Raw genomic sequence first — 24,984 nt, forward strand, 5'->3', positions numbered from 1 at the left:
TGAACATAACTGCTAATTAAATTAATGGCATTAACAAATTATGTCAAGTGGCAATTTGCATGTCAATGCAAACTGCAAAGAAATCATAACCTCTTTTCAGTAGTCCTGTTATTAGTAGTGACACTGGTGGTGGTAGTCTGAAAGTATCTAATGATAGACTGATTCATCATTGATTAATAAATGATAGAGCAAACAGACCATGACCTTCATGTCAATCATTAGGAACCTAGATTTTTCAGCACAGACAGACACCAATAGAAAAGAAAACAAGTAAAAACAGCATCACCCTAAATTTCTGTTGAAACTACCAGGATCATCTCATGAAGAGTGTAAAATATTTTGTCATACCTGAAAGCAAGGAAGGTATTGAAGACACAAAGTCACATGTGACAGGCTCAGGTGCCAGCGTGAGGGAGGGCTGCTGATAGAGCACAGTGGATGATTCAAAAGAGCAGCAGAAGGTAGCAGCCTGGAGCATCCTGCAGAACCAGAAAGGAAGGACTTGGTCAAACACAAAAGGCTGGGGCAGACCCCAGGGAGCTCCCAAAGGCCAAGGCTGGGACAATTTGAGCTATAAAATAAAGTCATATTGGGTTATCATTCAGAGTACAAGATGAGTATCCATGGGTCTACACTGATATAAATAACCGAAAAATAAAGGAATAGAAAATCTTCCCTAAAATCTGCAAAGATACTCTGTCCTAACTCCCCACCCCTTAGAGGTGTGGGCAGTGCACAGTGACTTCCTCCCGAGAGCACAGCATGGAAAGGAGGAGGACGAGAGTGAGTTCAAGGTGCGGGAGCCCGGTGAGCCCTCCCTTGGCCAGGTGACCAGAGTGTAAGTCTTGGTGATAGTGCATGCCCTCGATACTATGTGACAGGAATGGCTCTTTACCTCCTGAATACCCATATGTACTTCAAGTCTAATGAGAAAAAAATCTGAATTCAGGGATCATACAAAAGACTCGACCAGCAGCCAAAACTGTCACGGTCAACAAAACAAAGTCTACAAAACCTTCCCAGCACGCAGAGCCTAGAGATGCGGTGACTAAACAGAATGTGGCGTTCTGGACAGGTCCTGGGACAGACAAGGGACCTCAGGTAAAGATTAGAGAAATCTGAATACAACGTGGGGGCTTTAGTTAATGATAATGGGTTTATTAATTGTGACAAATGTCCCATGCTAGTGTGAGATGATAATAACAGGGGAAACAGCGGGGAGTGTATGGGAATTCCAGACACTATATTCACAGCGTTCTAAATCTAAAACTGTTCTAAAATAAAAGAGTTGTTTGAAAACAAAGAAGATACCAGGCATGGTGGCTTACGCCTGTCATCCCAACACTTTGGGAGGCTGAGCTGGGTAGATTGCTTGAGCCCAGGAGTTCGAGACCAGCCTGGGCAACAAGGCGAGACCTCAACAAAAATTAGCCAGGCATGGTGGTGCACACCTGTGGTCCCAGCTACTTGGGAAGCCAAGATGAGAGAATCACTTGAGCCCAGGAGAACAAGGCTGCAGTGAGCTGAAATCATGCCACTGCACTCCAGCCTGGGTAACAGAGTAAGACCCTGTCTCAAAAAAATAAAAACAAAGAATAGTAATTGTAGTGGATTCAAACCTTTATCAGATATGTTCTTACAAACATCCTTGACTTCATAATGGCACTTTTTAAAGAACTGGTCACTTGAAGAAAGCAACTCATTCATATGAAAACTGATGAAAGGAGAGCATCCAGCCTCAGGGTCATCAAAGTGTTGAAAAGGGAAAGTTTCTTCTTAAAAATGCTTGTGGCCGGGTGCAGTGGGTCATGCCTGTGATCCTAGCACTTTGGGAGGCTCAGGTGGATCACTTGAGCCCAGGAGTTCAAGACCAGCCTGGCCAACAGAGGAAGACCCCATCTCTACAAAAATTAGCCCAGTGTGGTGGCGCACACCTATGGTCTCAGACACTTGAGAGGCTGAGGTGGAAGGATCGCTTGATCCCAGGAGGTCGAGGCTGCAGTGAGCTGAGATGATGCCACTGCATTCCAGCCTGGGTTGTCACAGAGCAAGACCCTCCCTCCAAAAATGAAAAGTTATTCCAACTAATAAGTGGAGAAGAAGCAACAGAAGCCAAACATCGGTGTTCCACCCCTCCCAGGAGGTAACGGATGAGGGTGGCCAGGCTGAGGGTACCTGACCCACTGGTGCCATCTCCTTGCAGAAGACCCAAGCAGCTGTGCCAGGGCTCCTGGTGTGGGCATGCCCAGCGCCACCTGCAAAGTGCGCCTGGACACAATCCTGCCTCTGACCACCACTAATTAAAGCAAAGCCCCAGGATGCAATTGACTCTCTTTGTTCAGCAAATGAACTAAAAGAGGAATGGTGGGGAAAGCCTAGAGATGTAAAAAGGCTTCAGAGATGTGCCAGCCAGATGCAACGTGTGCATCTTGCTCAACTCATGAGTCAAGTAGACCAGCTGTACACTCAGGGAGCCTGAGCCATGATGGGTTGCCTCATGAGACCAGGAATGAGCTGCTTTTTAGGCGTGAGAATGGCATAATGGTTTTTTGTTTTGTTTGAGATGGTCTCACTCTGTCACTCAGGCTGGAATACAGTGGTGTGATCCCTGCTAATAGCAGCCTCAACCTCCCGGGCTGAAGCCATCCTCCCATCTCAGTTGTTTTTTCTTATTAAGAGTCTTTGTCTTTTAATAGAAAGCACGCCCCGAGCCATTTCCAGGAAACGGAGAGGGATATGATAATCCCAGGGGCTGGGTGGGTGCTCTCGGAGGCAGTAATGGCTGACGGTAGCTGAAGTGACGACAGTGGCTTAGTGTACTCATCTCTCTGCTGTCATGTAACATTGGGCTTCTTCCATAATAAAAACTGATAGAAATTAGCCTCTTTTTAATTAGCAGATTTTATATTTTGAGGAGTTTTAGTTTATGGGGAAAAATAAGTTAAAAGTACCGAGTTACCACATGCTCCCTTGTATCTCTCCCCGTTTTCCCTATTTTTCCTTTTTTCTCTCTCTCTCTCTTTTTGAAACAGAGTTTTGCTCTTGTTGCCCAGGCTGGAGTGCAATGGCGTGATCTCGGCTCATCGCAACCTCCACCTCCCGGGTTCAAACAATTCTCCTGCCTCAACCTCCCGAGTAGCTGGGATTACAGCCATGCGCCCACCACACCTGGCTAATTTTGTATTTTTGGAGACAGGGTTTCTCCACATTGGTCAGACTGGTCTCAAACCCCCAATCTCAGGTGATCCGCCTGCCTCAGCCTCGCAAAGTCCTGGGATTACAGGTGTGAGTCACCGCACCCGGCCATCCCTATGTTTCATATCTTGCCTTAGTGTGGGACATTTGATACAACTGAGGAGCCAATATTGTTGATACACTATTGTTGACTAAAGTCCATAGTCTACATAAGGATTCACTTTTGGTGCTGTACATTCTATGGGTTTTGTATAATATCCTGTACATACCATTATAGTATCAAACAGAATAGGCTCACTGCCCTAAAAAACTCTCTGTGCTTCCGTTCCACCTTCCCTCCCCTTGAGCCCCTGGCAACCACTGATCTTTTTACCTTCACCACAGTTTGCCTTTTCTAGAATGCCATGCAGTTGGAAGTTTACAGGGTGCAGCCTTTTGAGATTGGCTTCTTTCACTTAGCAACATGCATGTAAGCTTCCTCCAGGCCTTTCCATGGCTCCGTAGCTCATTTCTTTTTAGTGCCGACTAATATTCTGTTTTTTAGATGGACCAGTGTGTTTGTCCACTCACCTCCCGAAAGACATCTGGGTGTCTTTTAGCACCCACAGCACATCAAACTTGCTTCCACGTTTGGCAGTTATGAATAAAGCTGCTATAAACATCTGCATGCAGGCTTTTGTATGGACCTGTTCTCAGTTCATTTGGGTAAATACAAAGGAGCACAGTTGCTGGATCATAGGGTAAACATGTGTTGTCTTACAAGAAACTGCCAAACTATCTTCCAAAGTGCCTGTGTTATTTTGTGTTCCCGCCAGTAATGATAAGCATTCCGGTTGCTGCACATCCTCACCAGCATTTGGTATGGTCAGTGTTTGGCATTCTGGCCATTCCAATAGACGTATAGTGGTGTCTCACTGTTGGCTTGATTTGCTATCCTTTATTCCACATGATGCAGAGCATTTATTTGCCATCTGTGTATGTTGGTGAGTTGTCTGTTCAGATATTTTGCCCCTCCCCCTTTTTTTGAGACAGAGTCTCACTCTGTTGCACAGGCTGGAGTGCAAGTGATGCAATCTTGACTCACTGCAACCTCTGCCTCCCATGTTCAAGCAATTCTCCTGCCTCAGCCTCCTAAGTAGCTGGGACTACAGACGTGTGCCACCACGCCTGGCTGATTTTTGTACTTTTAGTGGAGACGGGGTTTCACTATGTTGGCCAGGCTGGTCTCAAACTCCTGAGCTCAGGTGATCCACCCAATTTGGCCTCCCAAAGTGCTGAGATTACAGGCACAAGCCACCATGCCCAGCCCAATTTTAAATTCAGATGTTTTCCTACTGTTGAGAGGTAAGAGTTCTTTTTGTATTTCAAATACCAATCCTTTATCTGTTATGTATTTTGCCAAGAATTTCCCCCAGTCTGTGGTTTATCTTTTTATTCTTTTCGGAGTGCATTTGGCAGAGTTTTTAATTTAAGGAAGTCCAACACCAATTTTGTCTTTTATGGTTATGCTTTTGGTGTTGTATCTAAAACTCATCAACAGACTCAAGGTCACCTAGAACTTGTGGAAGTGTCACCGTTTTGCTTTTTACATTTGAGTCTGTGATCCACTAGGGGTTAATTTTTGTGAAAGATTTCAGGTCTACCTCTACATCCATTTTTTGCCTGTGGATGTCAGCATGGCTTGTTGAAAAGACTGTCCTTTCTCCATGGAACTGTCTTTGCTCCTTTGTCAAAGATCAGTTGACTCTATTTGTGTGGGTCTATTTCTGGGCTTTCTATTCTGATCATTGGTCTGTTTGTCTATTCTTTCGCCAGCACCCCGCTGCCTTGATTACTGGAGCTGTATAGTAATTCTTGAAGTTGGGGAGTGTCAGCCCTGTGACTTTGTCCTCCTTCAATATTATGTTGGCTAATTTGGGCCTCTTACCTTTCCATATAAACTTTAGGATCAGTTTGTCGTATTCACAAAATAACTGGCTGCGATCGAACTTAGATTTTTAGGGGCTACTCTGAAATATGAGGTGCCTTCCAAAGAACATCAGACACTTGATGAAATAATATGAAATACAGCCCCAAACAAACGTATGGTGAAAAAAATTGAAGGAACCAATATGCAGGAAGAGTAAGATTAAGAAATGTATTATTTATATGCTCAGATCAAAGAAAATATTGCATCCTTTAATTAAGTAAAATGTTCTTTCTGAAATGATCAGAGAACAAAATAATAGTCCCTGAAAATTAAAAATATAGCAGGTATAAAAAAAATTTTTTTTTGAGACAGGTCTCGCTCTGTTGCCCAGGTGGGAATGCAGTGGTGTGATCATGGCTCACTGCAGTCTCAGCCTCAGGGATCCTCCCACCTCAGCCTCTTGAATAGCTGGAACCACAGCCACGTGCTACCATGCTTGGCTAATTTTTAAAAGTTTTTGTGGAGGAACGAGGTCTCACTATGCTGTCCAGCTGGTCTCAAACCCCTCGCTTCAAGCAGTTCTCCCACCTCAGCTTCCCAGAGTGCTGGGATTATTGGCACGAGCCACTGCTCCTGGCTGGTATTAAAATTTTGAAAGATGGATTGAAAGATAAAATTGAGAAGAATTTCTCAGAAAAGAGATGCCCGGGCATAGTGGCTCATGCCTGTAGTCCCAGCACTTTGGGAGGCCAAGGTGGGCAGATCACTTGAACCCAAGAGTTTGAGACCAGCCTGGGCAACATGGTGAAACCCTGTTTCTACACAGTGGCATGCATCTGTACTCTCAGCTACTTGGGAGGCTGAGGTGGGAGAATCACCTGAGCCTGGGAAGTCAAAGCTGCAGTGAGCCAGGATCACACTGCTGAACTCCTGCCTGGGTTACACAGCAAGACCCTGTGTCCAAAAAAAAAAAATTTTTTTTAAGGTAATTTAAGAAAACTTTAAGCTGGGCATGGTAGCTCACACCTGTAATCACAGCACTCTGGGAGGCCAAGGTGGGAGGACTGCTTGAGGCTAGGAGTCACAGCAAGGCTCCACAAAAAGAAAATAACCAGGCATAGTGGCACACGCCTGTAGTCCCAGCTCTTCAGGAGGCTGAGGCAGGAGGATCACTTGAGCCCAGGAGTTCAAGGCTACAGGTGAGCTCTGATTATGTCAGGCTGCACTCCAGCCTGGGCAATAGAGCAGGACCCTGCTTCTGAATTAGAAAAAGAAAAAAAAAGTTTCTAGAACTGAGTTTCCTGAGTTTACTGAAGAGGATCAGTAAGCACCCAGTGTAAGTGAAGAAAAGAGACACACCAAGGTACATCAATACATTTCAGAAAATTTGGAACAAAGAGAGTATGTCACGGGGGTCTCAGTAGGGAGGAGGCGGGTAGCAGACAGGGAGGCAGACTCCAGACAATAGATCAAAATGGGAATGGCATTGGGTCCCTCACACACACGTGGAAGCCAGGTGAAGCACAGCCTTCAAGATTCTGGAAGCGTTTCCAATCTAGAAGTGTATGGACCAGCATAGCATTTATTTTGGAGACTGTTCCATGCACACTTGAAAAGAATGTATACTCTGAAGTCATTGGGTGTTGTAGTCTAGAAGGATCTGGTTCTTCATGCAAGGGAATGGCTGCTGCCCCTTCAAATCTGAGTGTATATGCCTGCACCAGCTCCCAGCTCAGGCCTTGACCTCCAGTCCTCCCTAGCCTGAGAGAGTGCACCTGGCCTCAGGGAGTGAGGTGCCAGGCCCAGCATCGTTCCTAAGGGGTGCTGACCCAGATAATTACAATGTGTTCTTCACAAACAGTGCCCTGGCTGTGACCTTCTGGGGTTCAGAACAGAACCCCAACAGTTCTTGCCATGGCCTTCTGTACCCAGGATCAACTTGAGGGAGACTGGGGTGAGGGGAAGGCGTTCCTAAGTGCTAGATCTTTCCCTTTTTGAGTTTGGGGGAGGGCAAAAATAGCAAGCCCTCCACCCCCATGAACTGCAGCAGTGACACAGCTGGGGACATGGAGGAGTTGGTGGCGGCTCCTAGAATGAGGAAGATTTAAACCCTCTTGCCAGGGCCTTGGTTTTTAACTTTGCTCTTTTGTAGAATAACTCTGAAAGAAAACCAATAAAATGCACTAAGCTACCCCCGCCCCCCCCCAAAAAAAAAAGGTTAACGTGGTTAAGGTGGTGGTTTAGATCATTTGTCTTTATTGACTTTTTGCTGTGTGTGGGGGGCCTGTTTTGTCAATTTGAGAAAGTGGTACTGAAATTTCCTTCTGTTTGTGGAGTTCTCTATTTCTCCCTCTTGTTCTGTCAAATGTTGCCTCATTACACTGAAGCTGTTATTCCTTGTGGAAACATTTATGATTCTTATATCTTCCTTATGAATTGCCTTTTTTATCATTATGAAATATGCCTCTTCATTTCTGGTAATACTTTTTCTTGAAGTATGCTTTTTAGTAACAGCTTTACTGAGATATAACTCACCATAAAACTTAAGTTTTAAAGTGCACAATCCAGTGAACAGTTAATTCACAGTTGTGTAAACATTAGCACAGTCTATTTTTAGAACACTGTGTCGCCACCCCCTAAAAAAGCCTCATACCCATTAGCAGTCATTCCCCATTCATCCCACCCCTGCTTTTTAACTATTAGGAGTAAAAGCTGCTATGAACTGTCATGTACAGGTTTTTGTGTGGACATATGATGTTTTCACCACTATTGGCTGTATAACTAAGGGTGGAATTTCTGGGTCTTATGGTAACTCTGTGTTTACATTTTGAGGAATTGCCAAACTGTTTTTCAAGTGGTTGAAATCTATTTTGTCTGACATTAACAGCCATTCCACCCAGGAACTATCTTTTCCCATTTTTTCACTCTCAGCCTTTCGGTGTCTTTGTATTGAAAGTATATGGACAGCATAATTAGGTCTTCTTTTTAATCCACTTGCTGGGGCCTGATGTTTAATTGGAGTTTTATTCTATTTAACATTTAATAGAATCGTTCATGTTCTTCCGTCCAGGTTTACAAGTTTGTCTTCAGTTTATCTCCTTGGTTCCTTTTCTTTTCTCCCTTTTTCTGCCTTATTTTGGATTATCTGACTACTCTTAGAACCCCTTAATTAATGCATTGGCTTTATGCTGTACCTGTTTCCATTCTTTTAGCAGTGGCTCAAGGATTACAGTATACATTTTTAGCTTTCCATAGTCCACTTAGAGTCCAAATCGTACACTTCATGTAAAATATAACCACCTGGCAAACATACAGGTATATCTTCTTCACTCTTGCCTCACTTTATTCTGTAATTGTCATGTGTGTTACATGTACACACTTGTAAACCCCAAAACTGGTATTATTATTTTCGCCTGAAACAGTCAAAAATACCATATAAATGGTATCCAGGTGTTTACCATTTGTGATACCCTCTGTGCCTACACAGATCCAGTCCCACTTCCCTTCAGCTTGAAAAATATTCTTTAGCATTTCTTATAGTGCAGGCTTCTGGCAACAAATAACTTGGTTTTCATTTCTTTATAAAGGTCTTCATTTTGCCTTCATTATTTAAAGAATTTTCACCAGAAATGGAATTCTAGTTGAGTTTTTCTACTTTCACCTGTTTAAAGATGTTGTTCCACAGTCTTCTATAAGAAGTTCTTCTCAGTGGTTTTTGATGCAAAGTCTGCAATTATTCAGTCATTTTTCTGTGGCGTGTGAATAATGTAAATAATTTCTCAGGCTGCCTTAAGATTCTCACTGTGTCTTTGACTTTGAGCAGAACTGACTATATAGTGTGCCTAGGCATGACTTTTTTTTATATGCATCCTTTTGGGGATTCACAAGCTTCTTGAATCTATAAATATATGTCTTTCACCTAATCGGGGAAGTCCTTGGCCATCATTTTTTCAAAAAATTTTTTGACTCATTTTCTGTCTTGACTCTAATTTTCTCCCCTTCTGGGACTCTCGCTTTGATCCTTAATAATCTGTTCTACTTTTTAGATCTTTTGATCCTTAATAATCTGTTCTACTTTTTAAATCTTTTCCTCTCTCTCTTTTGGATTGGATATGTTCTCTTGGTGTGTCTTCAAATTCACTGACTATTAGCTCTGTCATACATATCCATGCTGATGTTAAACCCATCTGATGGATTTTTTTAGTTTCAGATATTTGTTAGTTTTAACAAGTCCATATAATTCTTAAAATATCCTTGGGTTTTCCTGTTTTAGTCACTATAAGCTTACTTTCCTTTACTTAGTTGAGTATTATTACAGTAGCTGTTTTTTTTTTTTTAAAGAAGTCCTTATCTGATAATTCCAACATCTGTTATCTCTCGGTTTGCTAAGTGTGTGTTGTATACCAAATATCATGAATGTTATGCTGTGGCAACTCTGGATTATATTACATTCCTTTGATGGGTGTCGATGTTTTTGTTTTAGCTGATAATGACCTGGTTAGACTCAAATTGCAATCTTTGTCTGCCCTGCAGTGGCAGCAGCTCAAATTTCAGTTCAGATATATTAGCCTTTCAGCAAGCTTATCTGCATCTTCCCTATGCACCTACAGCTCAGACATCAACCAAAGACCTAGGAAAAAATTTACGCATAGAACATGAAACTACCCTTCTCTGGCCCTCTCTTTTTGGGAGTTCTCCCCTCACTTTAGCAGCTGTGTCCACCCTGAGCTGTGTCCTCTGATTTCTATCAGAACTGCAGGTTTGTGCAGGATCTGGATTAAATAAAAATTTTTTTTTAAAAACTGCAGGTGATTCACACCATACTGCATCCATTGCATAAAGCTTCTAATTTTCAGCTCTCATCTAAAATATGCCTGTCTTTGTTCACTCTCCAGAACCTTCAGAGAACTCATTTGTTGGTTTGGGGGTAGGGATCATATTTTGTCCAGATTTTATAGCCGTTACCTGCAGAAGAGTTAATCTTAGGCACTTACTTTACCCTACTCTCTAATCTCAAATTTTATACCCAGCCAAACTACCAATTAAATGTACAGATAAAGCTATTTTCAAACAGTCAATGTCTCAAACAAATTATCTCCAAACTCCTTTTGGGGGGAAGATACTGGAGGATGTCCTTTATAAAACATGAGGTTTTTTAACTAAATAAACAAATACAGGAATTCAGGAGATCCAACACAGGAAAGAAACAAACAAAGGAATCCTGAGGATTATAGTAATGGAGACAGCTGCTAGAAAACACTTAATCCTTGTTGTTCAGTGCAGATCAAAAGTCTTCTTCAGGAAATATTTCTTCAGGAAGACAAATTTAAAATGGATAATGTATTTGAAGATTCTGAGAAGAGATTTACATAATTAGGTAAGCATTTGAATTTGAATTACTGTTAAGTACATAGAAAAACCAATAAACAAAATTATTTTGCTCTAGGGAGAACAAAATGTACAGGAAAAGACAAAGTAATCATAGTATACTATATAGTTTAGCTATGAATAGATTTTACATAGTCATGATGTAAATCCTGAATGGCACTCTAAAATTTTGATATAAATACATTTAGAGGATGGTGGTACTGGGAAAATAGCGGGGAGGGTGGATTTTTTTTAAAAATAGCTAAATTAGTGGTTCTCAACTGATGGTGTCTTGACCTTCCATAGGACATTTGGCAATATCTGGAAACATTCTTGGTTTTCGTGCTTGGGGGTGGAGACTGTTGCTGGCGGCTGGCAGGTAGAATTCAGGAACACTGCTAAACATCCTACAATGTACACCCACAACAAAGAATTAATTGGTCCAAAATCACCATAGTGCCACTGTTCAGAAACTCCGAGCCAAGTCATCCTTTTCCATCACAGTGTGTCAGCAGATAGATAGTATCAAAAATGTAAATATCAAGTAGCAAAAATAGGCATTCAGAGACGGAGTGATAGCTATAAAATTAAGTAGCTGAAGACTCAGAGTGAGAACTAAGGCTGGGTGATGGGGTGTCATTGTAACAATCCTGTGGAACTCTGTTTCTGTAAACTATGTGTACGTGTATGTACAGCTTTGATATTTTAAATACCAATTATTTAAGTCAAAGAAGAGAATCATTTACAAAGGAAGGCAGGTATGCTCATTCTTCACAGAAATTCCCTGGACTGTGGCTGATGACAAGCTTGGGTTCTTGCCATCTACCTGGATGCGGCTGTGATTCACTCTGTAAATGTCTCCATGTCTGTATGTAAGGGTGATGCATGGATAGGCACATTACTCTTTTTTTGGAGTTACCTGGATCCATGATTTCTGAACAGTTTCTCCCTACTCCAAGGCAGTTATCCCAGGAGCCTCAGTACTTATCTGAGCCTTCTATAAATCTGGCAATTGTTCAAGCCATACCTTTCCCTGGTGGCAGCATTCCAGAATTGCAGGCCCAGGTTTTTTGAGAGGCACTGAAACCCCATGAAAGTTCAAGATGCCAACCTGAGCATATGAGGAAACAGCAAGCATTTCACCTATTCTGCCATTTCTGTCTCTGCAGTGTGTCACCACATGAGCAATTTCTGGCATCTGTTTTAAGGACTGTAGCTGGTTCCAACGTCTCATTGCAGGTTAAACTGATTATAGGCTTGTTTAAAGGCTGGGAAATTCTAAAGATCCTAAAGCTCTTTTTTCTTCTGTCCCTGTTGAACTGGGTAGGGAAATGTAACTGAATTTTCCAATCCTGCCTTGTTGCGTGCTGATCTTGTCAATTAATTTCACATTGAGTTGAGTTGCCAGTCAGGCCTTTGTCCCACTCTTCCCACAGAAGTGTTGATGGGTGTTGGAGCACACTCTATTGGCATTCTCGTGCCTTGTTAAAGCGCTCACCTTCACACAGGGAGCAGGTGCACAAAAGCCCAAAGCCACACAATGCACAGCTTTGACCTTGGTATGTTTCTTACTTTTGGGAAAGGCCTTCATCTACAACTTGTTTACTTTGCAGAACAGGATGAGAACTTAAGACCAGCATGGTCGAGGGGAGGCTGAGGCAGCCTCTTTGCTTGGGGCTGGCTCTGAGGCAGCAAAGAGTAGGTGCTGCTACTTCATGTGGCTGTGTAGCTTCTGTCCGGAAAATGGAGTCACCAGGAAAGGCGAAGGCAGCTGGGAGCACGGGCTCCACCCTTTCTGTGCTCAGCTCAGGGAGGACTCCAGTAAGCTCTAGGACTCACTGTGCCATGACTCATACAAGGCAGAGACACTTCCCCTAAAGGCAGAAGATAGTAACATGGACCCATTCTGGAGGACACCCTTTTCCTGCAGATGAGTTCCCTCAGCCCCTGGACAGAAGAGGGAGGTGCAGGGAAAGGAGGGACAGGATTTGTATCCAGAGGCCTCACAGACAGCTGGGTCTAGTGGCAGAAACTTGGGGGTGTGGGGGCTGGCAGAGGCAGGACAGATAGTCTCTTCTCAGGGACCCACATTCCCCAGTTAGCCCTGCTAAAGGAGACAGTTTTGATAGGACCACTCTGGGGTGGGGAAGGGCAGACACTCTGTTACAAGCATGACCGCGGGAGGGCTGTGGCCTCCAGCCTGCACTGCCTGCTTCCTCCCAGGGCTGCTGTGGTCATTTTCCATGGCAATGCCTCTAAGTTCCCACTCACAACACCCTTTCCCCCAGGACCTCCAGGAGGCCCCAGCCACCAACCTTGGCCATGGGTCTGCTAACAGCAGCAGTAGCAGCACCTGGGGCCTGTGATCTTTACATGCCAGAGCTGCCTTCACCATCACTGCAACTCTGGGTGGACTGCAGTCCCAGGGTCTGCTCCTCCAGTCCCTGCCTCCCAGCTTCCCTTTAACTAAGACCAGTCACTCCTAGGTCACCTGCTGGTCAAGATACCTCCTCCCTCCCCATCTCAAGCCTGGTACAATATATGTATCTGCAGAGGATGGGAGACAGGAGGCCAGTCCCTAAGATCTCAAGGGAGGGGCTCTGGCAAGGGTCCTGGGTAAGTAGGCAGAGCCATTGTTTGTCACTTGAGTCCTTAGTCCATTTGGGCTGCCGCAACAGAATATACAGATTAGGTGGTTTACACAGCACTTACTTCTCCCAGCTCTGGAGACCAGAAGTCCAAGATCATGGCACTGGCCGGCTTCGTGGTTTGCCGAAAGCCAGCTTCTCCTCAAAGGACAGAAAGGGCAAAGGGTTGCTCCAGGATCCCTTTTATAAGGGCAGTAATCCCATTCCCGAAGGTTCCACCTCAGGATGTAATCACTTCCCAGAGTCCCCGCCTGCCAACCCTGTCACACTGGCAGTGAAGGTTTCACACATGGGACTGGGGGAACACAGACATGCTTCCACTGCAGGTCCTCAGCTTCAAGTCGTAGCCAGCAGGGTGGGCTGAGTCAGAGCTGAAAGACAGGGTGAGGGGGTGGGGGAGCTGAGAAAAGCTGACCCAAAGGCCACACCAACGCTTCAGACCCAGAGCTACATGCCAGCTGGCTGCATTCTGAGCTCCTGCAAGGAAGAGTGCAGAGCTCTGTACTGAGAGCCCCTTCTCAACAGAATAGATGGAACTTGGGGCCATTTTTACTCTAAGGCCAATATCCAGTGTCCCCACACTGGGCCCCTGGGGGAGTTTGTGCAACCAAGAGACAAGGCTGTGGTCCAATCAGTGTCCACTCACATTGGCCAAGGGCTGGAGACCTGTGCCACTGCATGGGCACTAGTTGTACTGCAAGGGCAGGTGAGTTGTGCTGCAAGGGCAGGTGAGCCTCGGCAGGCAGTGGACAGAGACACCCTGTGGTGGAGGGCTATGACAGAGCAGTCCTCAGGGTGGTGGTCAAGAAGTTCAGACAAGGCACAGGCCTGGTGACCAAGCACTGCAGGTGGGCACCTTTAGCTAGACAGGGGCTCTTCCACAGCCCTGGAGGCCAGAAGTTTGAGATCAAGGTGGCAGTAGCATGGGTTCCCTCTAAGGCTGTGAGGGAAAATCTTCCAGGCCTCTTCCATAGCAGCTGGCGGTTGCCTGGCAACCTCTAGCATCTCTTGGCTTACAGAAGCATCACCCTGATCTCAGCCTTCATGGCACCTTCTCCCTGTGTGCCTGTCTCTATATCCAGACTCCCCCGACCCCGTTCTGTTGCCCAGGCTGGAGTGCAGTAGCACAATCATGGCTCATTGCAGTCTCGACCTCCAGAGCTCAGGTGATCCTCCTGCCTTAGCCTCCCAAGTAGGTGGGTCCACAGGCACACACCAGTACTCCTAACTTGTATTTTTTGTAGACATGGGGTCTCACTCTGTTGTGCAGGCTGGTCTGAAACTCCTGTGCTTGAGCAACCCACCCACCTCAACCTCCCAGAGGGCTGGGATTACAGGTGTGATCCACCGTGCCCAGCCCAAATTTCCCCTTTTCATAAGAACACGAGTCACCTGTGTTAGGCTCTCCCTGATGTCCTCTTTTTAACTTGACTGTATCTGCAAAGACTCTCTTTCCAAATAAGGTCATATTTTGAGGATTCCAACATATAAATTTGGGCAGGACACAGTTCTGTCCAGAACAAGTATCTGCGGACACAGAGATGATGCATCAGCAGGCAGGGTAGGGCAGGGGCAGACTCTGCCTCTCCCTAGGACTTAGCCCTGCCCATGGGGCAACTGGAGGGATGGGATGGTGGGGAGGGGTGCTGAGCGTTCTGTTGGGAATGATCAGTGTGGGTGGAGGGTCAGGATGGATTCTCTGTGCTCAGCTGAGGGGGACAAGGCAGTTGTGTGCCCAGCAGCATGTGGGCACGATCCACCCCCATGAGCCCTGGCGCTCTGTGGCGCTCCTGGTGGACAGGTTCTCATTGCCCAAGGTCAGAGCCGGGCACAGGCTGTCAGTGTAGCCAGGTTCTCACCGGGGGGCCTCGTATCCTGGTCCCGTATGAAGGAGGTCCCTGTAGCACATTCTCATGGCCTGTGCCCTCTTGACAGAATCTAAACCACACCGTGGAGAGGCGCAGAGCGAGTGTGCATTGCAGGAGGTACTACCGGTCTGAGTTCATTTGCAGAGCCTCTAAACAACCCAAAAAATTGCAAGCCCCACTCCTGCGTATGCCTCCCAGGCCCAGCTGCTTTCGGGAAGTCAGTCGGCATTTTTAGTGCCTTGACGGTATTTAGAGTCTAATTGCAAACGCGCATCACTGGGACCACATGCTTGATGATGGCAGCAGCTCTTCATTGATGGGAATGGTGTGGTTTCATAGGAAGCGTGAGATTCGGAGCCACTTTCCTCACTGATGGGAACGGCGTGGTTTCTATAGGAAGTGTGGGATTCGGAGCCACTTTCCTCACTGATGGGAACGGCATGGTTTCTATAGGAAGCGTGGGATTCGGAGCCACTTTCCTCATTGATGGGAACAGCGTGGTTTCATACGAAGCGTGGGATTTGGAGCCACTTTCCTCATTGATGGGAATGGCGTGGTTTCTATAGGAAGCGTGAGATTCGGAGCCACTTTCCTCATTGATGGGAACCGCGTGGTTTCTATAGGAAGCGTGGGATTCGGAGCCACTTTCCTCATTGATGGGAATGGTATGGTTTCTATAGGAAGCGTGAGATTCGGAGCCACTTTCCTCACTGATGGGAACAGTGTGGTTTCTATGTAAAGCGTGAGATTCGGAGCCACTTTCCTCACTGATGGGAACGGCGTGGTTTCTATAGGAAACATGGAATTCGGAGCCACTTTCCTGGCTTTTGCAAGGCCAGGTTTGAGTTGGGATCCCCTCCAGGCCCCTCCAGACCTCATGTCTGTGTCTGTCCACTGGGCGTGCATCTAGGGTTCAGTGTAACTCAAGAATGGTGACAGGGTGGATGCCTGCCTCTGCCCCAGGGCCCACATGACATGCCTCCTCCGCATGCTGATAGAGGCTGTTGCAGGCCCTGTAGACATCCCCTCTCTCTCTGCAGGGGAAAGACTTTGGGCACAAGGTTAATGTTTTTTTGAGATCCAAGCTCTGGCACAGGAGACTGACCTGGGTAGCTTAGATGATGATACATGGCTCACCAGTCACCTGCAGGTTCCCTAGGAACTAGAAATCAATTTCATGAATGTCACCTGGACTGAGTTTGAGACCAGCAATGTGCAGAGTTCAATCCGTCCCTTCCCAAAAGTCTAAACACAGATGGCATCAAAGGCAGTGATAGCAGTGTTGTTTCACTGGTGGCTGGCAAGAGCCACAAATCCAATGCCTCCTCAAGCCAAGAAGGTGACATCAGGGCCCAGGAGGCTGGGGCGGACAGGCACAGCAGCACTCAAAGCCCCAGCTAACAGCAGGGGAGGATGGCGCTTGCAAGTGGGAGGTCCAGCTCCCCAAGTGCCAGGGTTCTGATTTTTCAATGGAAAGTGAAATTCTAGACTTTGTATGCAAAGCCCTTGTACTTTTTAAATTGTGACAGCAACGTCAAAACTGATTGAGGCACTGTGTGGGTGGGATTTGACCCTTGGTAATCACTGGATAGGGACCAAAGGGAGCATCCTAGGATGTGTGTGGATGGTTTGAGGCCCTGTTGGTGCCGCATCCCTGCCCCCAAGTGCTTGCCAGGGCAGGAAGCCATGCTGTTTACTGAGTACGCCCCGCTAGAGAGGCAGGCGTCCTGCCCACGGGCACCCAGCAAGCAGCAGGGTCCCCACAGGCTCTGGACCCCACAATATGCTAACTCCAGAGGGGTACAGGCCCACCAGGACCAGGGCTCCAGAGGCCATACCTCTGTGAAGCAGGGGGGAGGGCTCTCCAGGTGGAGCTGGGCCTGCAGGGGAGCTCATCCAGAGCAACTTTGTTTAGAAGTGACTCATGACCCAGGAAGACTGGGGGAGACAGATTTCAGAGGTCAGAGGGGAGTCAGATGCCCAAGAACTGATTCCAAACCTAGTTCCGTCCCTGTAAGCCCTGCCTCTTTGTCATCAGCTTTTGGAAAAGGCCAAGTGGTGTTTCCAGGGCCCATGGGAGCCTCATTTCCTCTGAGCTCTCCTCAGCAGCTCCTGCCATTTGCAGAAAGTCTATGAGGGATATAGGGAACAGAATCAGGAATCAGGGGGCCCTGCTGATAAGGATTAGGTGGGAACAGCAGCTTCTGCAGGCTCATATACGAGATATCACATCTGGGCAGCCACCTGCCCCCGTGCAGGAGCACCTCTGGCTGGGCAGTGTGACTGTGTGGAAGTGCCGCCAGAACGTGCACCCAGGCTGTCAGCTGCAGACAAGGAAGGTGCTGGGGACACCAATGTCCTGGCCCCGCAGCCAAGCTTCCTGAGAATCCTCCATGAGTGGCTCACTCCCCAAGAGGCCCTTTTTCTAAAACACAGTCTCTCCTGCCCAGAGAAGAGTAATGCCTGCCTCTGACACTTCCGAGGAAACGACTCTCCAGCCCCTTGACCCTCCCGAGGCACAGGAACAAACTTCTTCTCCCTAAGTGGCCGAGGTCATGGAAGGACAGCATCCAGCCACCACAAATGCACTCCAGGAGATTCTGGAGGACGTGGATTCTAGGGAGTGAGCCCAAGGCTGTGATGGTCAGCAGGCCGCAGTCGAAGCCATGTCCCCAGACCCTCCCTGCTAGAGTCCCCATCAGCCCCATGAGCCCTCAGGAGGCCCTGACTTGCGCCTGACCTCTCCAGTGACTGGTGGCCCATCCCTGTGCCAGTGCCATAGTCTCCCCAAGCATCAGATCCAGAGAACGCCACACAGATGGGTGGCAGGAGCAAGCAAGTAATAATGCCCACTTTCTTGGTTGGAGCCCCCTCAATGCCTGGCACTGGGGGCCTGCCCAGAGCAAAGAAGCTGGTCCCAGCCCATCTCAAGGTGGGATCAAGTCTTCCCCTCTCTACCCACAGCCTTCCAAGGGATGACCCCCAGGGATCCAGTGCTGGGCAACTGGGGGCTCCCTCCTGCTGGGTCTTCTCACCAAGGCCTCATGCACTGGCCTTGTGGCTCCTGAGCCTGGGCAGCCTGCCCCCTCCATCTGTTTGAGAACCCAATGTCTCCGTGGCCCCTATGTCTGTTTGGCACCTCATACTCACAGTATGCAGAGATGAGGCATCTCTGCATCAGACCTCGGCATTCTCTGGCATCCAAGGCCCTGCTCTCCTGCCTTGGCCTTTTCTGCACCCCCAACCCCTTACCACTTCCTTGCCCACTCTACTCCGGCCACCAGTTCACCTGCTGTCCTGCAAACACACATCCTCTGCCCACACTGCTCCTCCCTGGTGGGTTGAGGCCTCTGTCCCCTTTCCTCTTACTGGGCTCTGCCTTCTAAAGTGGTACTCAGCCACCTAAAGGTATGTGTGCACTTTTGTGTGTCGGCCAAAACTCCCTAATGAGGTCTCAAACTTCCCACAGATGGAGGCAGGGACAGCTGAACTGCCTGTGCCTCATGGCTTCTAGTGGCACCAGGAACAGAAACACTGGAATGAATGAATGAATGAATGAATTTCTGAGAAACAGCTGCTGCCTGGGTGTGCTGACTGGAGGGGGAGAACTGATAGCTTGTGGCTTGTGTTTTGTTGCCTGTCCAAGCCAGAGCAGCGAGGGTCCTGTAAGCTGAGGTCTGCCCTGCGAGAATCTCGGCACTGTCTTCCTTGGTCCGGTTCCTTTACTTTGTAAAGCCATCTGCTTTCCTAATTACACTCTGAGAGCCTCAGTAAAAGGGACAGCCCCCAGGAGTCACCTTTCAAAGACCACTGCCGCTGGAGGTGGGCCTCTCTCCCAAGGCCCCAGTAGGATGGTTCAGCTCCCAAGACTACATCTTCGAGGCAATGCAGGGTGACCAGCTGTCCGGTGGGCCCAGGACCGAGGATGTTCTCAGGACACTGCATACTCACTGCTGAAACAAGGCAGGCCTGGCAGGTGCATGGGAATGGGCTAGTTCCATAGCAGAGACTGCAGAGCAGCTGCGTGGGGACTGCCCTGGCCCCACTGTGTCCTCCCTGGGCTTCTCGCAGCTCTGCCTGGAGCAGCCATCTCAGAAGTGACCGAAACTGGCAGTCCTGGGCCTGTCAACAGTACGGGGAGCTGGGCGGTACCTGCTTCTATTCATCTCTTGCACAGGTATTGGATTTGTGAAAATCCAGCAAGCAGCACACAGGCTTTGATAAGTTTTCTGTTTGTGGGTACACCATATGTTTAGCTTTTGAATAATCCACAGCAGAAGGAGAATATGCATACACCACAGTGTGGCTGATGAAGGGCATGGGTTCAAGGCTTCTTGTCTGTTGTTTACAATCAGGGTGCTTTTCTTTGTTCGAAGATGGTGTGTAAAGTAGCTGTGAACTTCACCTTCCGGGCTTCCTCCTCCCTGCTGTCACCTAGAGACAGTGGCCCTTAGGCTGTGCTCCCATTCAGGAGCTGCTGGGATGATGGTGCCAGAGGCCCCCTGTGGAGCTCAATTGCATGGGCAGGGATGAACCCAGGGCCTTTTCACAGCAACATCTGAAAACCACTAAGGGTTATTCCTGCAGTAGCCAGGGTGGGCAGTGTCGGCCCAGTCACCTGCCCAGTTCCAGTCTCTGTCACTTGGGTTTCCTCTGGGCGTGGCATGGGCTTGGGAGGCAGAGAACAAGGCCATCTCCTGCTCAGCATTGCTCAGGGAGGTGAGAGGAGTGGACAGCAGAGGGGCCACTGCCCAGCCCCGCCTCTGCCTGTGTGATGGCACCCTGAGGCCATTCCTGCTTCCGTGCTTGGTACATTTGCCACACAGAGGACAAATGGGGCAGGGGAGGTAACAGGCTCCTAAAAGGACCACAGGGCAGAGGCCACAGCGTGGCAGCCTTAGGGGTCCCCAGTCTGCCACCCACCATCCCAGGAGCACTGTGGCAGCTGGCCCCTGACACAGGTCAGGGCCCCCACTCAGTGAGTGCCCTGTTGGGCCAGGCTTCTCTGCTTTCTCAGGCCACTGGAGCGGGAGAGCAGGGAGGGAGTGGGAGGAAAGGGGCCACGTCAGTGTGATGTGTATTCCCAGAATATATGAGAAGCAATTAAGCACCACATTTTCTCCTCCTGTGAGGACGCAGAGCCTGGTGCAGCCCAGCCCGGGAACTTGCCTGTAAGGCTCCTTGCAGGCAGTCTTTCGGTGGCTGTGAAAATTGCCCCAGGCCTGTAAAAGTGAGCACTTAAGGATGCTCAGGTTAAATAGGAATCAGCCATTCCTCAGCATTAGCTGCGGAGGACTCAATGGAGAGCTGCAGTGTCAGAGGAAGGCCTCCCCGCCCCAACGGGCCTGCCCCAGCCTCCTGAGCCACAGTTAAGTGACCTCCACAATCACAGCAACATTCATTCTGGTTTCCCCAAAAGCACCTTTGTTTCCAACAAGATGACAGTCCCACTCCCTTCGCTTCCCTGCATTCGCCCCCTTGTAGGAGCCCACATTGTCTCTGCCTTGGGTGGGTGCCAGCTGTCTTCCTCTCTGCTGACTCTCACTGACGCCATTCTCCCCACCTTCCCACAGGTTAACAATGAGAACGTTGTCAAAGTCGGCCACAGGCAGGTGGTGAACATGATCCGACAGGGAGGGAATCACCTGGTCCTTAAGGTGGTCACAGTAACCAGGAATCTGGACCCCGACGACACCGCCAGGAAGAAAGGTACCCACCCCACACTGCCCGGCTGCAGCCTGGGGCCCTACTGGGGGTGGGTGGGGGTGGGCAGGACAGCTGGTGGGCCCTCTCTCCAGCTGAGCCCACACTTCTGAGAGCCCAGGCACAGGGGCAAGGCTGGTGGAATTTGCCACCAGAGCCCATGACATTGACTTGGGGCTTGCAGGCTGCCGGAACCATCTGTGCCCCACCAGGCATGCCCTGTTAGTCACTAGCAGGAGTCCCTTTTGCAGGTTTCCACTGCCTTCCCAGTCGGTGTCCCATCCCCTCCCTCTGCCTGCCCAGGCCCACCCATGAGAGGGCAGGCTCTGCACTGCAGTTCAGGGATACGGCAAGACCCTCCTGAGCACCTGTCCTTTCTCATCCTAAGCACACCTGCACAGCCCCTGACCACCATGGCCAAACAGCCCACAAACCCACCTGCCAGCCTACTGGGCCACCACCGGCCTTATTCCCATGTCTGGAAACATGGGCTGGGGTCTCACACCATCTCTCCTCTGCCCTCCAGCTCCCCCACCTCCAAAGCGAGCACCAACCACAGCCCTCACCCTGCGCTCCAAGTCCATGACCTCGGAGCTGGAGGAGCTCGGTAAGTCACACACCCGGCCCAGCCCAGCCCCGTACTGTCACCATGCCTGTCCCTGAGCTGCCCTTTGCAAAGCATCAGGCTGTGCATGACTCCATGCTTGCTCACTACCCCCTTGCCCCTGCACCCAGACGTGTATCAGGAATGCCCCTGCATGCCCAGCAGCCCCACGTGTGCACCTCCCTTGGAGCCTCGCGGGGAGTTGTTGCTAGTCCTTCCTTTCCTCTTTTCTGTTTATCTAACATTGTTTTGTTTTGAATTTTTGGGCCTCTCACTAGTGGATAAAGGTAAGCAGCCCCACTGGGTCCCCAAAGCAGCTCCCCCTGCTGTCTAGGGCACCCCACCGACATCCACCTCGGCCTAGGCCTTGGAGGCCTGCGGGAGCCCCTCCCCACATGGCTCAGACCAGAAGGCTCCAGCCCCCGGGGATCTGTGTAGATAGTGTGGGCTTCGCAGAGTGGTCTGGTCTGCACAGCAGGCTTAGGAACTCCTGGCACCTTTGTAAAAGGTCTACAAGGAACAGAGAGAGGCTCTGGCCCTCTAACTCCATCTTGTAGACTGGGAAAGGACAACTACCAGCCATGCTGGCCATGCAGGACCCTGTTAAGGGGAGTCACCATGAAGCCCAGGGACACCTTTGGAAAGAGGGTGGCTCTGAGATGCACAGAGATGGCGTGTGGGTGGAAACGCTTGCTCCACTAGAGCACAAATTGGAGCTACTGAAGGCAGCTTATGTGGGCACAGAAATGAACCTCTGCCCGAGGCCCACCGTCCAGTCCAGCTGGCCCGGGGGATTAAAAGCCCAGCCCCCCGCCGATGCTTTCACTACAGGCCCCATCCTCCCTGTACTCCTGGCGCAGGCAGCTTTCCTGAGGGGGTGTAGCAAGTGTTGCGACAGCAGTAAAGCAGCAGTCATCCCCCCTGGGCCCAGGGCACTGAGGCTGGCCAGGCCGCCTCTCACAAGGTTGTGGGGCTGGAGTCAGGACGGGCATGAGGCCTCAGTCTTCTACAAAATAGCAGCCCTGCAGTGGCGCTGCCCTACCCACCCAGACCTACCCGGAACCAGCAGTGTCCTGCATGGGAAACCCACTTCCATGTGCCCCAGCCTCACAGGCGACGGAGGAGATGGCCGGCCTCCAGGCCCTCTCCACTGGGGCCCATCCCAGGACTCCCCAAAGGGACAAGCTCAGCAACTCTCATCTTTCTAAGGGGTGCGCCCATGAGCTCAGCTCAGCTGAGAGACAAAGGAATGAGGCAAGAAGGGCCATAGGTGCGCTCCAAAGGCTGATCCCGCCTCCTCTGCTCAAGTCTGCTCTGAGAACTCAACCCTAACTTTGGCATGGTGCTGGTGAGACGAGGGGCACTGAGGAAGGAGGAAAGCCCCTTTCCACTGCCAGGCAGTAAGTTAATGACCAGGGCAGACAGGACAGTTGTGCAGGCAGCCAAGGTCTGGGGAAAGCTGCTCCATGGATATTACAGCCTGCGTTTGCAGCACTCCAGACGGCCCCTGCTCCCTGCCCACCGCCCTGGTGCCAGCCCAGCCTGCTCCTGAGGTGCCCTGAGCTGACAAGGCCCGAGTGTAGGCTGCGGGCGGGCACTGCGTCCTGGTGGCTCACGACGCTCCCCTTTCTGTTTGCAAGCCTCGGTCCGGAAGAAGAAGGGTAAGGGAGGCCCAGTGTCTGTCTCAGCCCCCTGCCCATCACCCCCTGTGGAACAGAAACCTCCTTTGTGACGCCGTGAAGTCTCAAGTGTGCCACAAAACCTGTGTTGTCTTCTCCATGCCGGGTCCTGCCCAAGGAGCCCCTGCCCTGGAGCACACCCACCTGTCTGTCCTTTATGCTTGGCTTCTCCTGTCTGTGTTTCCCCAGTGTGTCCTGTGTTTCTTCCCTGAGCTGTGCTGTGTCCACACTGTCATGACCGTGAGGCTGTTGGGACCCGTTTGGTCTCAGCTGAGCCTGTCTTGGCCAGGTGGCCTCCAAGCTTTGTCTGTGAGGCCTCCCAGGGGAATGAGTCACATAGGGCTGCCTGGATGGGTGGCTTGCAGATGAGCAGAGCCCTTGGCTGCATTCCTGACCCCCACGACCCCTTTGTGGTATGCAGGGACTGCCTCCCTTTAATGCCCAGAAATCACCCACTCCCCAAGAGGCTGCCCTGTGCCTGCAACTGGGTGGAGAAGGGAGCAGTGTGAGCCCTTTGGCTATAACTCCACACCCAGGGCTGGTATAGGGTGGGAGACTGGCAGTCACTGTGGCTGTGAGCCCCAGAGAGATGCGGGTTCCCCCTTCCACAGCAGCAAGCACATCCAGGGGTACTGCTCACCTCCTGCTGGATGCAGCTCCCCCAACAACTAAAAGCACTCCCGGCTGGGCGTGGTAGCTCACACCTGGAATCCCAGCACTTTGGGAGGCCGAGGCAGGCAGACTGCCTGAGGTCAGCAGTTCAAGACCACCCTGGCCAACATGGTGAAACCCTGTCTCAAAAAACAAAAAGCACTTCCAGCCACAAATCCCTTGGAGTTGGGAGGACCCTAGCACCTGGCCAGAGGCACTGGCCCTAAGGCACATCTTAACTGTGTCCCAATCACGTTAGTTGGGAATGGATCCTGAAGTGGGCACAGAACCACCACTGCCTCCTCCCCTGGCTGTCCCTGCCCACCGCCCCTGCCCATGTCATCCCAGCAGCCTCTGTGCAGCAGCCCAGGGCCTACACCAGCATCCTGCGGCTGCCCAGAAAATCCCACCAGGCTTTCTAGGCCCCATTGCTGCACCGAGGATGTGGTGGACACACAGGGTACAGAATACTCTTCTATGTTGTGCAATTACGTTTCTATGTGAATGCCCCTTCAATCCAAGGCTAAACCCCAGCTCACGGAAATGGCACTCTATTCATCACCTACCTGAGGAAGACGCCCCACCCTGGGTGCCCAGGAACCCAGCTGCCAGAACAGCGAGGGACAACAGAAGTCCCTTGTCAGGGAGAACAGCTCAGGACTCAGGTGGCTGAGCCGCCGTGGGTGCAGGCACCCGTCCATCCCACCCTCCTCCCCCAGGGTGGTATCGAAGGAAAAGTCACAGCCTGCACGGCCAGGCAGAGTTCATGCAGAGCATGGGCAGGAGCCCGAGAGAGATTTACCTCCCATCTGAGCAAGAGAAACTGGCTACAAATTTGAGCTTAAATGCCCCGGAACCCCAATCCCAGATATAACGGGGTGGGGGTATGGGCAGGAGGACCCCAAAGGGACCAGCAGCCGTGGCCCAGCCTGGTCACATTGGGGGATCCTGCTGGGGACTGAAGACACCGAGGGATGCTGAGAGTCCCTGCCTCCCAGACCATGAGCACATCCCAAGGGTACACATGTGATGCACGGGGCACAAAGCAGGTGCGTGGCAAATGTGCCAGGCCCCTCATGCTGCCTCCACCTGTCTCTAGGAAGACTGACCTCACCTTGGAAAAAGCACTCATCACACTCCAGAAAGGCTGTGTGGAACAAAATTCAGGCCTTTGCAGTTGTATTGGGTTGAAAAGTGGCCCTCAAAGTTCTGCGAATGGGACCTTACTTGGAAATAATAGGATCCTTGCAGATGTAATCAAGAAGAGGGCATGCTGAACCTGGCGGGGCGGGGGGCGGGGGGCCTACATCCAGTGATGTGTCCTTGTAAAGAAGGAACAAGCCCAAGAAACACCACAGAT

At 49.8% G+C, this 24,984-nt stretch overlaps 1 protein-coding gene across 4 annotated transcripts in view; it reads left to right on the forward strand.

The window, feature by feature from the left end:
- Positions 1-24,984, forward strand: part of SHANK2 (SH3 and multiple ankyrin repeat domains 2) — a 648,778-nt gene that overhangs the window by 594,878 nt on the left and 28,916 nt on the right. For 3 of the 4 annotated variants that reach the window (XM_064370277.1, XM_064370276.1, XM_064370279.1), the window contains 4 exons: positions 20,561-20,696; positions 21,217-21,297; positions 21,573-21,581; positions 22,935-22,955. In XM_064370277.1, the coding sequence (XP_064226347.1) occupies positions 20,561-20,696; positions 21,217-21,297; positions 21,573-21,581; positions 22,935-22,955 (247 nt within the window). The remainder of the gene's footprint in view (positions 1-20,560; positions 20,697-21,216; positions 21,298-21,572; positions 21,582-22,934; positions 22,956-24,984) is intronic. The other variant, XM_064370278.1, reaches the window with a different exon arrangement.

The sequence above is a fragment of the Aotus nancymaae genome, unplaced genomic scaffold (assembly GCF_030222135.1).
Source record: "Aotus nancymaae isolate 86718 unplaced genomic scaffold, 86718_ANA_hifiasm-v0.15.2.pri h1tg000106l, whole genome shotgun sequence".
Classification (NCBI taxonomy): Eukaryota; Metazoa; Chordata; class Mammalia; order Primates; family Aotidae; genus Aotus; species Aotus nancymaae.